The sequence below is a fragment of the Cupressus sempervirens genome, chromosome 9 (genome assembly GCF_028749045.1).
Source record: "Cupressus sempervirens isolate cs-2001-9-10 chromosome 9, ASM2874904v1, whole genome shotgun sequence".
Lineage (NCBI taxonomy): Eukaryota > Viridiplantae > Streptophyta > Pinopsida > Cupressales > Cupressaceae > Cupressus > Cupressus sempervirens.
This window is the reverse complement of record NC_143126.1, coordinates 325,403,594-325,417,706: the sequence shown is the minus strand read 5'-3', so window position 1 is coordinate 325,417,706 and position 14,113 is coordinate 325,403,594. Positions and strand designations below refer to the sequence as shown.

The 14,113-nt window shown below is 36.8% G+C and overlaps 1 protein-coding gene across 5 annotated transcripts in view; it reads left to right on the top strand.

Annotated features, from left to right (window-relative positions):
- Nucleotides 1-14,113, top strand: part of LOC149538676 (uncharacterized) — a 198,091-nt gene that overhangs the window by 62,634 nt on the left and 121,344 nt on the right. For all 5 annotated transcript variants that reach the window (XM_089800012.1, XM_089800009.1, XM_089800007.1 and 2 more), the window contains one exon: nt 12,334-12,529. In XM_089800012.1, coding sequence (XP_089656138.1) covers nt 12,334-12,529 — 196 coding nt within the window. The remainder of the gene's footprint in view (nt 1-12,333; nt 12,530-14,113) is intronic.

Sequence of the window (14,113 nt, the reverse complement as noted above, 5' to 3'; positions counted from 1 at the left end):
CTTTCCACAACATTGGTCAAATAAATATAATAACGAATTTCTGGGCTCCATCACATCCAATACAGTTCGACTCCAGAATCGCACAATAATTTATTCAATAATCCACCATCCACAGGGTTAGTTCAAAAAATCCTTTCTTTATCAATAAAAGAATAAAAATATATCATTGAGCATAGGATAGGTACACTTTTAAAATATAAAATAATGAACTGTGTCTATTGTGTCTTTTACATCCCTTATTTATAAAGGATGAAGGGGCATTATTAACCATTGCACCCTTTTATAACAAATAACCACCAATATAAAATTTTAATATAATTCTGATTAAAACAATCAATGGTTTAATAATTTTAAGGCTTGTATTTTATCGGGCTTATATTTGCTCTCAAACTCCATTCAAGACTATAGTCCGAGAAAATCAAATTTTCTAAAGATTTTCCCGTAGAATGCATAAAGGCTCGGATGCTTGCATCTCTCCATTAATTACCGGCCTTAAATCCTTCTGCGTAGGTTCCACTTCGTTCCAACACTCTCTGTAATTTGATCTTCTTTCTCCCGTGTATTCCTCAGATATCATTCAGACTTTGTCTAGATGTTGCTGCACGCATATGTCTAGACCTTCCTGTACGTTTATATCCAACTTCTTTGGATTCAATGCTTTTTCATATAACCATCTGGTTTATATTAATGGCATTTCTATGCATCGGGACAGTTGGGTATTCGATTCATTCTCTGATTTTGAATCCACATAGCAATGAAGCATTTGTTCATATAAATTTGCCTCCACCTGTCCTCTTTTCCACAAACGCTCAAGAGCATGGAATAGACACGACATACATCAGAAAAATCATTTATAAAGATTTGTAAATGCTGTTATTCATGGACGAAGGGCAATCTCTGACAGCTGCTGGAGATGACATAATTGTTCCTTGTTATTCCATATTTGTTCAAATACCGTCCACTTCTTTCAATTTCCCAATCCTTTGATACTATCACCTGTAAGAATTCCTCTTGTTGTATGCAGTTCCTTTTGAGTATCATCCAGAACTGCCTTAAGGAATGCCATATCATGCTCAAGCCTAACATTTTCGGCATGAACAACATTTGAAAGATTGTTTGCTTCTTCCTGCCCAAGTTCAGCGGTTACAACCTTTTCTTTCAAAAGTTCAATCTCCTTCAGAGCTTCTGACTGTGCTGTCTCAGATTTTTGGAGTTTTAAAACAGATGAGAGATTCTTTTCAGCTACCTCTTTACTTGTTATTGTAGTAGACAATCGATTCTCAGTAATAGCATTTTCTTCAATGCAGCTGCTAGCATTATTTCATACTGCTCTTGGACATCTAATAATGATCTCGTCCTCTTTTCTGGACATGTTACTTTGTTTGCCTCAACATCGATTTCTGACGCAAAATGATCACTTTGAGAATCATGAGCTAATTGAGCCCTATTCCAGGAAGCCTTCTCTAAAGGAACTTGTTCATATCTTTCAGACAGGCATTGATTTCTTGAACTTGGCTCCAATTTTTGGTATGTTCCCTGCCAGGTTAGGCATTCCTCTATTTCTGTACTGGTATTCTCATTTGTTTGAATTATTTCACAGTTATCAAATTTAGGAGGAATGTTTGAGTCAGCTTCAGGAAGAGGTGCCACTGCATTTGTCTGCCTAGTCGTTTCCATTTCATGTTTTCCTTCTATCAATAGTTAACTGTCATTACTCATAGCCATAGCTTGCTTATAATATTGTGTAGTCCATGACACCTTTGGTCTGCAGTTTTGAGATTTTTCATATCTCTGGATATCTGATGACTGGTCCACACCATACCTCTTTTCTGCTTTTGTGCTTTCCAAATCCAAGGGTTATCAAGGTGTGCCGATGTTTATGTGTGATTATCATTTCCACATTCAATTTGCTGCTACATATCTCTTGATACAAGATACTATTTCAAACACTATATCATATACATATTTGCTGAGAGCAACATTTGTGTGGTCTTTGACACCTGTTATGACATATCCCTGCACAACTCATCACTCATAATCATCTTTTGTTCATTGTTGCATAAATCTTTGTTGTTCTCTATTTGCCTTGTCCATTGCCCCTGCTGCTGATACACATATACTCCATTTGGTAAGGTAGACATCAAATAAGGGGCCTCCTGAATGAGACAAACTCAACAATTGTGATCAACAGGTCAGCATGTCTCCATGTTGTTATTGGTCACCCGGCCTTTCATGTAACAAATTGCAGAGTAGATAAAATATATGCACTGGTCCATAATGAAAATGTGTACAATTGGAAGCACAAAAATTAGGCTCCATCAGGGACAAAGCCAATCCGAAGAACATTTTTGTCGGTGATGACTGGAACCCTGTGTTGAAAGCAACGACATTCAAGATATTTATTGAATACAAGGACATATTGCCTGGACATATTCATTTCTTGGATGATTGGACACCACACGACTACAGAGTGAGGCACCCTAAAATTGTTTTTGTATCACTATTTTATTGGGGAGTAAGAGGAATAACACGGTTACAAGGAAGAGACATGTTCAAGGCAAATAAGCTACAGGGTGGAAGGAGACTAGTACCAACCGTAGGCATAGCCAAGGGTTGCAGCTGTACGTCAACAAAGAAGAGACTAAAACTGTACTTGGTTTTTTAGCTGTACTTGGAGGGGGAGAGCCAAGCCCTAATCATTTTCCCTTTCTTGCGTTTGGACAAATCAAGAAACCATTATGGACAAGCGATCGGGGAAAGTTAAACAACAGACGCATGCCAACGGTTCAAGTTCGAGCAACACCATGTCCAAGAATACCCAAGTACTACCTTTGGGAGCGAAAGTTGCAGGACAGATAGACACAGGGAAAAGTAAGGTGCGACCACAAGTACACATGCTTGCAACATCTCATTTAACGCCTTAGAATAGATTGCTTGAAGGGTTGAATGGCTTAGAGTGCCGAAAGTGGTGGTAGGAAACTCCAGATGATGATCCTACGAAGGGTAGCATGAGGAGAGCATAGGTAGAATGGGCGATAAAAATGCCAATTTTATGCATTAAAGATTTTGAGGGTTCCTTAAGGAAGATACCTATGACAGGCACTCGAAAACAAGCACCTTTTCTTATCTAGACCATGATGTAAAAATTTCCTTCAAGGCACATGATTTTGCCAAAGTATTCGACATACTTGGATATGCGAAAGGTGGCAAAAAGATTAATTTGAAAAGAAAATAAAATGAAATAGGAGACAAAGAAGCCACTCGTAAACATGGTGTGCAGAGACTTATCTGATGCAAGAATAAAAGCTTTGATAAAGACTTGAGAAGGAAAAGGGCTGAAGAAATCAAACATTAGAGAGGGACCGTGGTGCTGCATTATGGACTTGTTAAAGAGGAGACTTACGGGATCTAGCTGTGCTTCAGACATCTTATATCCACAGGTGGCATTGATGAATGAGATTATGACAGGAAGGGTATATGATTGGACCGCGCTGCTTTCAAAATGTATGTATGAATTAGTGACGATGCAACATAATTTATATGTTCTACTATGCCACTGGACTGTTTCTGGATGCGACAACAAGATTATGCCTAGTTGATAGGCTTGAGATCAAGACAGGACCCTTAGCTCCAGGATAACCTCCATTATGCGTTGGTGGCATTTGGACACCAGGTGGACAAAATGCCATGGCAGGGCACAAAAGACATAGACAAGAGATGGACTCAAGATCCGAGCATGGCACAGGACACCTTGTATGAAAGTGCCAGTGACACAGATGAGGGGGACAACATACAAATGGAGGAGGTCAAGATAATCACGATGACGCCACTATTGTTAACTTGACCTCTTTCCTCCACGGTAGCTCATTTGACCACCACTGTGGGTATGCACAGTCTTGCTTTCAGACAGATTAGGCAACCTATCGACATGACTCTGATCGTAGTAGTGGCAGAGAGAGCACCCACAATGATTCTTGAGCCAACATCCATTCTTGAGGCAGTAATTATACACAAGACCATCACTGTACTGGAAACAAAGTCCCACACCTCGCCAGCTAGGGCTTTATCAAAAGAGGTGATGGAGGTAGCCTGAGCAAGAGCAGACACACAATAGCTAGGAGGAGCCATAGGTTCGGTTAGATGTCATTGGGTTAGATGCCTTTGTCACAGTAGATGCCGCATTGCTAGTCACCCCTGCCAGAGAGGATGTTGGTTGGGCACATACAACATAGAAATTAAGTGCTTATTTGGCTTGGAGATTCGACAGAACACCAGTGGCATGAGCATCTAGCATTCTCTCACCTATGAGGGAGGTACCTGAGGTTGAGTTTAGGGAACTTATTGTATCTCCTACAATTTTTCCGAATGGAAAGAACCACCCCACCCCTACGGATGAGTGACCTCCTCCAATAGATAGTGCTCAGATGATGTTGGAGGCAGTAAGCATGGTGATGGGCAACAAGGAGTAGCCAACATTAGGGTCATCCAAGGACATGGGAGAGGATGTAGAGGCCTACTTAGCAAATGTAGTGACTTGAGGTCACCAGGTGGTTATCTTTGCTCAAACATGAGCACTCGAGGGGGTAGTTCAGAAGTTGGAGCATGTTCTCTCGTTTACGAGAGTAGGTTGTCCGGCTACATTCACTGCATGCTTCAAGGCACGAGGATGGCCTAACATAGAGACTCTCAAGATGAGATAGGGTTGGATTGCTGGAGAGTTGGTAGTGGAAAGCCAAGTGGAGACATATACCATGTTCTGTGACAAAGTAAGGCAGTAGCAATAGAGAGGGCTTGGGAAGAAACAACTACTCGATTAGTTGCAGTAGAATGGAACTTGGCTACACAACAATCAACCTAGGAGTCAGAATAGGCAGCGCTCATTACTTAGCTTGAGGCAGTCAAGTAGGAGAAAGAATCATAGAGGACAACATTCATAGCCTAGCTCAAGACAGTGACGCAAGAGAAGAGTCTGCTAGAGAAATCTGAAGCGAAGGAGGTAGAACTTGGGAACATTGCATAGATCATGAAGACAACACTAAAAATCTAGATGTAGGCTGAAGAGGATTTGAAGAAGAGGACCGAGTAGGTGTACGTGTTGTGGGCACAGTTACAGGCTGTAGCATTAACACCTCCAGGGATGCACCCTCCATCCTCCTAGCTTATGTTTTGATGTATTCTATATAGTAGCATTGTCTCTGTTTTTCTATGTCATCCGGGGACGACTTTCGTTTTGGGGGGGATGATGTTGTTGGCAAAAGTGTGTTATGGCATCGGAAATAGTAAAACATGTGTTAAGGGTGTTAGTCAGTAACCGAAGGGCATTCTATTATGATGCGATGGTTGGGTCGCACCCCTTCGAGATCTTTATGTACACTCTTTGTAGGGAGAAAGGATTCATTCAGTATTAGTCATTGCTATCTATCTTGTGTATTGGCATATGATATATTGGAAGAAGCATTAATGAAGTATATATCTAGTTCCTGAAGCATTACATGTCTTTTCGTGTTATGTCTTATATCTTGTTACTGTAGCATGTATTAATCTAGTTTACCCTAAGTGGTAAAAAGATTAGACACTTTCCCACAAATAAAAAGGTCCTAGCAGCCCTTGAATAATGTTTAAGAGTCATAGAAAAAAAAAAATTCAGACACAAGCAGATGCCACCTAACTATAGCAAAAATTCAGAAAAGTACAAATAAGATGTCATGAATATGTGCCAGAGAATCACATAACAACTAAATGTAAAGTTTCTTTAAATTCTATTATAAAATCAGACTTTTCAAATACCCATGGGTTGTTGTAGATAATCTTCTTTAAATTCTGAATGTTGGAGTTATCGGAATATTGAATGCTGTTCTGAATTTAATTGTCTCTTCAATAAATTCTTATGGGGCAGTATTGCTTGAAGGAGCAGACTTATGTTTATTGTGTGTCCTCAAACTATAATAAACCCACCTATTATACCATGGCCATAGGGTGTGTCCCTCAAAGGGACATGACCCTCTCTAGCTCGGCGAATACTACAGTTACATAAATCGGCATCCAATAATGGAGATAATACACACATTAAAACTAACATAACTGTCTAGTTATAGTTAGTGTTAAACATGAATATTTCCCAAGGATCGCCGCCCATCCTTTTACTAAGTGTAAAGTATATAATGATTTAAATGGTATGCAAGGGGAGAAGATTATGGTGCGGTCTGCACTCTCAAACTAGTATGATATCATTGTTATAATTTTAGCTCTTCCTCTTAATTTGATAATCATACTAAGAGATAACATATCTAGCATCATCAATTACGATGAATAAGCATAGATTGCTACTCTATATATATATTTGAATCTTTTGAGCAAAAGGCATCACGGAACACATGATACTGAGTCATATAACCATCTTGTGATATGACTTATCCACTTATACTAGTGATGTCAGTATTGCAATACACATAGGATAAAATCCAAAGAATGATTAAATTCTTCATTTATCTAGGTTATGACTCAAAGGAACTGGTAATCCTATATCACAACTTGATCTTGAGTTAAGATCTACTAGAAAACATGATAAAGTCTGAAGAATAAATTCTTCCTTTATCCAAGTTGTGATTAATAGGCATAGAAATGCTTGTCACAAATGATTTTGAACTCACCTAGATCTAACAATAGCTCTATACTATTCAATACATTATCTGAGGGATCGCCATCTCTCATAATGTCTTTTATACAAGTATTCATTACCTCAGAGATCATCACCTCTAAATAGTGAATACAAATGGTGGAGCCCATAACAATTAATAGCCTGACAAAAAATTTTTTTTTATTAATAATTTAAAGAATACAAATGAATTACAATTCAACCATACTAAGTCTTTTTCCTGAAGTGATCTATCTTCACTCTAGAGAGAGGTTTGGTGAGAATATTTGTTGTTTGATTTGCAGTGCAAATGTATTCTAATTTTACAGTATTCCTATCAACCATATCTCTTAGATAATGGTAAGGAATTTCAATATGCTTGGACCTGTTATGAAAAACTGGATTCATCGAACGCTTGATGGAACTCTGATTATCACAACGAATAATCGTAGGATTCATGGCTTGCCCAAATAATTCCACAAGTAGCTTTCTAAGCCAAACTGCTTCCCAAGAGGCTATTGTTGCTGCAATGTATTCGGTTTCTGTGGAACTTTGTGTTTCTGTATATCCAAGATATCTTTGCTGATCCTAAACTGAAACAACACTTTCTCTGTCTTTAACACTTCCACTCCAATCTGTGTCAGTGAATACATGTAAATCTAAATCAACTTTCTAATATTTGAGCCCAAGATTAAGAATGCCTTGTAAGTATCTCATTATGTGTTTGACTGCAACTAGGTGAATCTCCTTTGGCTCACACATAAACAGACTTAAGGCATTAACAACATAGCAAATATCAGGTCTTGTATTTACCAAGTACATAAGAGACCCAATCATCTGTCTGTAGAGAGTAGAATCTATGGAAGGTGATTCTGTTGCTGCTTGTTAAAGTTTATGTAAATTAGTCTCCATTGGAGAAGACATAGACTTGCAATTCCACATTCCAAATCTCTTCAAAATATCTGATGTATACTTCCCTTGATTAAGTATAATGTTGTCAGAATTCTGCCATACTTCCAGTCTTAAGAAGTAATGAAGGAGTCCCAAATCTTTCATCTTGAATTCTCTAATTAGATCTTTCTTGCATTGTTCTATGAGATGATTATCACCTGTTATTAGTAAATCATCAACATACAGTATCAAAATTACCATATCATTTATCCCTTTTATAATATAAATTTGGATTGGCTTCATTTTTGGAGAATCCTAAGCTGGTGAGATACTTATCAATTCTTTCATACCAAGCTCTTGGAGCCTGTTTAAGCCCATAGAGAGCTTTCTTGAGCCTGCAAACAAAAACGTTAGGATCATGAAGGTTGCTCCAAATATACTTCTTCTGTAATCTTTCTATTCAGGAATGTTGTTTTTACATCCATCTGATGTGCTTTCCATCCCTTCGATGCTGCAATGGCTAGGACTGCTTTTACAGAGGTGTATCTAGCGATAGGAGAAAAAGTTTCTTCATAATCAATCTTCTCTTTCTGATAGAATCCCTTGGCTACAAATCTGGCTTTATATTTTTCAATGCTACCGTTTGCAGAATGTTTTATTTTAAAAATCCACTTGCAAGAAACAACAGATTTTCTTTCAGGTTTTGGAACAATTTTATCAAACATCATTTTTCATAATAGATTGGTATTCTTCTGTCATAGCATCTTTCCAAGCTGTATGTTTAATAGTATCTAAAACATTGGTTGGTTCTGATTTAGACAAATCATTCATGTTTGTTGTATAACTAGAAAATCTTTTGGGTCTTTTGCTTTCTCTAATGGTTCCGGATGGTGCAGCAAAGTCTTGTGCTTCCTCTATTGTCTTAATGGCCAAAAGTGGTCTTTTCTTAGAATTTTGAGTTTCTTCAACATTAAGATTTTGAAGTTCATCTTCAATTTCTTCCATGTTCTCCCTCTTGAGACTCAAATTCAGTGTTTCTTTCAGAAGTAGGTAAAGGAGAGGATTCTTCAAAACTTAGGGCCCTTTTGAATGCTAAATCTTCTTCAAAAATTACATCCCTACTAAGTTCAATATTTTTCTGTCCAGGTATGAAAATCCTATGTGCTTTAGATGTTTCACTATACCCTACAAAAATACCTTTCCTCCCGGAGGGTTCTAACTTAGTTTTCTTTTCTTGTGGAACATTGATATATATAGGGCACCCAAAAATCCTAAAATGACTTATATTGGGTTTAACCTTAGTAAAGACTTCTTTAGGAGTTTCATCTCTAAGGTAGGAGTGAGGACTTCTGTTTTGAATATAGAAAACAGTACAAGAGGCTTCTGCCCAAAGATAATATTCTAGATTTTGATCAAATATCATAGCTCTTGTAGCTTCAATAATTGTTCTATTCTTCCTTTTTGCTACCCTGTTTTATTGTGGGTTATAAGGAACTGTATACTTCCTCTTAATTCCCGTTTCTTTACAAAACCTTTTAAACAAATCTGAGGTGTATTCCCCTCCATTATCAGTTCTAAGAGTTTTAATTTTATGTCTTGATAAGTTATTGGTTAAGGTTTTAAATTCTTTAAATCTCTATAGGATTTCTTTTCATTCTTTGCATTTTAGAAAGTAAATCCAAGTTTTCCTAGAGAAGTCAACTATGAAAAGAATATAGTACCAGAATCCTTCGAGAGAAGGAACAGACATAGGTCTACATAAATCCGAGTGGATTAATTCCAAAACATTGTTAGTTTTTCTAGTACTATCATGAAATGGACTTTTGGTGTTCTTACCCAAAGCACATCCTTTACCTATGCTTGAGTGATCTTTATTTAGTTTAGGTAAACCAGTAACCATCTTCTCCATAGTTGATAAAGTTTTGAAATTTAGATGTCCTAACCTTCTGTGTCATATTTTATTTATATCCGCAGCTTCATGAATTAAGGCTTGAATAGGTCGACTAGGTTTTGAATTTAATTTCATACAAATACCCATTTCTTTGACCAATAAATTTTGCTTTCTTAATTGAGGAGTTCTTAGCCTAGGTTGTTACTTTACCGTTTGTGAATGCAACATTATGTCCATCATCTTCAACCGATATTATATTTCTTTTTATTCCTTGTATATAGAATACTCCTTTGAGAAGAAGAGAATTTCCTGATTTTAGTTTCAAGGTGCAATTTCCAATTCCTTTGACGAAATGTGTTGAATTTTTATCGATGGTGACTTCGCCATTAACCTTTTTTGATATAGAGTCTAGTGCTTGTTTGTATCCTGTAATATGTCTAGATGATCCACTATCGGTTACCATGCTTTACTTGAGACTTCATTTGATAGTAACGAATAGAATACACGATTTTCAGGATCATAGTTATGTTCTTCCCTAGTAACATTTGTATAGTTCACTTGTTTAGAATTCTCAGCGTAATTAGATCTGTAGTGTCCAAATGTTTCACATCTGAAGCATTTTATTTTGGATAGATCTTTTTTAGGTTTGTCATTCTTTTGATTACCCCTTTTCTTCTTAAAATGCTTCTTCTTGCCTTTATAGGAGTTTGTATTAAGAACATGAAGTTCTTCATCTTCTGTTTTCAATTTCTCTCCTTTCTTTAGTCTTATGGATTTTTTCTGAAGGCGATCTCCTTTAATTCTATTGAAGTTAGGAAGTTTATCTCTGGCACTTACTCCTTGTGCGAAAGTTTCCCATGAATCTAGTAATCCATCTATAGCCATCAGTGTTAGTTCCGTGTCATTAATGATGGTTCATATACTTTCAAGTTCATGTCTTAGGCTGGCAACCCCTAGGAAGTAAGAATTCATCGATTCTCCCTTTTTTATTTGTATATGAATTAGTTTCCTTTTTAGTGCGAGAACTTTAGTTGCATTGTTAACCTCATATGCATTTGGTAGTGTATTCATCATAGCAAATGCTGTTTGATGTTTTATTAGCATAGGTGCGATATCATTTTTCACTCCATCTAATATGATCTGAATGACTTTCCTATTTCCTTTACCCAATATAGATTTATGAGGTTTAACTGTAGGTTGTTTGGATGCTGATTCAACAAATTGTTTTACATCATTTTCTTCAAGAATCATCATGATTCTGAATTTCCAGGCATCAAAGTGTTCTTTCCCATCAAACCTGTCCTCGGTTCTGATTGTGTATGCCATTGAAGATAGGAGAATGATGCTAGATATATATATAAGATCTGATCACTTAATTTGCAGAGCCTATGTTCGACTACCAGAGCTCTGATACCATGTAAAGTTTCTGCAAATTCTGTTATAAAATCAGACTTTTCAAATACCCTTGGGTTGCTGTATATAATCTTCTTTAAATTCTGAATGCAGGAGTTATTAGAATATTGAATGCTGTTCTGAATTTAATTGTCTCTGCAATAAATTCGTATGGGGCAGTATTGCTTGAAGGAGCAGAGTTATGTTTATTGTGTGTCCTCAAACTACAATAACACCCACCTATTATACCATGACCAAAGGGCATGTCCCTCAAAGGGACATGATCCTCTCTAGGTCGGCCAATACTACACTTATAAATCGGCGTCCAATAATGGAGATAATACAAACATTAAAACTAACATGACTGTTTAGTTATAGTTAGTGTTAAACATGAATATTTCCCAAGGATCACCGCCCATCCTTTTACCAAGTGTAAAGTATATAATGATTTAAATGGTATGCAAGGGGAGAAGATTATGGTGCGGTCTGCACTCTCAGACCAGTATGATATCATTGTTATAATTTTAACACTAACTGCTGCTGTGATTGAAATAGAGAGGACAGCGGGTTAGCACGTGTGGAATGACAGACAATATGAATAAAACCTCTCTCATATAAATGTGATGGCAACACAATTTAAAAGGATCAATGATGAATGATTAGAAACAGAAATGTAAGGGAAATGTAAAGTTGGAATAACAAGAACACATTCCTAAAGGTGAAAGGAGGATACGTTGGGTCCTCCAGAATAGATCAAGGGGGATGATCATCTGATAGAGGCGGGACGATCATCTGATAGAGGCTTTTCTAAAAAGAGAGAATGTGTCACTAGGGCAACTCAGAAGAGCAGAAAAATGGAGTTTTGTTGACCCCAGCTTTGTCCAGGCATTTTCTAATTTACTGCCTTAACTAAAGAAGTGAAAAAAAACAATTGGAGAATATTTTACACAGATCAATTGTCACTTGTATCAAGCTTCAATGTTTCCAGTTGACACAAGCTTGTTTTTTAAACCCCTAAAAAACAATGAGTGAATATCCTGCCACAATAACCTGCCGCAACTGTTATCTAGAGCCATATTTAATCCACCATCACTGTCATCCATTCTGCTTCTTCATGAGTCATTTGCGAAAAAGAAAAATACCTCTTGAATAAGAGATCCTTTGGAATTGCAACACATTCACAGTCCACCTCCAGGCAAACCATTGTTACCTTTAGATGCTCAAAATTTATCTTGATAAAGCTATCTAGATGTAGTTTACGAACAATGTTTTTTGTCACATTATTTTTATAAATTTTGTTTATTGTCGACAATTATCTTTTCTTCCAATTATTTATTTGATGAATATAATATGTATTTAAGCCCTCTTGTCAAGATTATCAGTGAGTAATTTTATCCGATCAAACGTTTTTAATGACAATTTCCAGTTTTAATGTTTTGTTGAACTCTATATGTCCCACATCTTGCTTTTAATAACTTAGATATTTGTGCTTCTTTGCTTATTGGTTTTTTTTGTCTCATGTTAGGTTGAAGGAGACGGAACAATGGTGCCAGCTACTGACGATGATGTTATGGAGGTTGAATGTTTGTTGAATGATAATGGAAGTTCTGAATCCTCTAAAAGCCTTCAAAATTGTGCTTTCCCTGAGATAATTGTAGACAGTCTAGCAAGCAAAGATTTGTCTCAAAGAGACAATTTTGTTGAAGAGAGAACTTTTCCAGGTCAATATTTGGTCAAGAACTGGACTTTAATAATCTAAGTTCTTTCATGCAACTATGAACAGTAGACTCGGGGTTATAAATTAATAAGTACAAATGCAGCTAACAGAACTGCATTTTGTAAAAAAATAGCTATGCTACAATGACAAAGTAACTGAGAAATCCAGAATTTGTAACTATAGAATACAGAGTTGTAATGGTATATGGAAACAAAGTGATTGTTGATTAAAGCCTTATATATAGGCTATCCAAATGAAAGTCAAAACAGAGGAGAAATCTGAAACTTTTGCAAGGAATATCTCTGCCTGATAACATGAGGAGCTAAAAATTTCAGACATATTAGATTTGCCCACTTAGTCCAAGTTATTTCTGCTTTTTAGTTATTGTTCAGAACTGCCGTATCTCCATACCATAGGCCTGTTCCAGTTTGGGAACTTAAAGATATTTTTCTAGTCAATGATGGTGGGATACAGTTACTTCTATTTCTTCAGATACAGGCAACACGTAGAATGCTATTTTCAGTCTAAATAAAACAGGTTTCATCGTTTGTTTCAAGATTCTCAGTTAAGCAATTTAATTGCTCTTTGGTTGTGTTGCACGGAGTCATGGCGTGATATTTTGCATCTTGACAATGATTTGACTTTTCACAGGAAACTTTCTGTGTTGCCTGCCCACCTTTTTTTCCTTGATTGGACCATAAACTTTATTTTCAAAATATAGCAATCCTGCCCTTATGCTTTATTTATTCCATTTCTATGGATAATATTAATTGTAAAGTTCAATTATGCCATGTCACTAGAGAGTTTTTTTGATTTTTACTTTGTGTCTACTTTTCCCTTTATTTGCTTTTCTCAGTATAATAATACATTTTTCTGTATGACTTCCTCTTAATTTCGGTTTGGATTTTGAAATTCCTTTAGTTCAATAGATGGATCATCTTTAATCATACACACAGACTCAGGAGCTTAGCACTTGCAGAGTTTGCATTTACTGGGATATAACTATAAGCAAAGAGCTCACTGTTTGCAGATTTTGTATACTATAAGATCAGGAAAATTATTACTGACTAGGGGGTGACAATGGGACAAAAAACCGTTTCACTTATCGAATATGATTTTTAAACATAACTAGATGTTTTCACTCTCAAGTTGCTGGCCTTAATGTGTCAGGCTCTACAATGGCACTGTAAACCTGTAAGACTGAAATCCCTTTAACCCAGTAGTGGAGGCACTGACTATGATGCAGCTTCAGTCAATGTGGATATATACAACAGGATACTTGTTGAGTGATAAACTTGTCATTCTGTCACCGGACTGACTTGGGACCCTACATCTTTGACTAAAGCATGATGATAATCAGATGGGATAGACAGATCGGTGTTTTGATTGTGATATCCTTCCAGGACCCAGATGAAGTCAAGGATGTGATGCTACACTAGCAATGAGGGCGAGAGAGGAATGAGCATGGAGGAGATATTTGGTTGTTCCAATAAGTAATTACACTCATTTCCGGTGGTCCTGTTGTATGTTGTTGTGAGGCTTTCATTGTCTCGGGGCGTAAACTCTTGGTAGCTATTGAGAGAGTGGA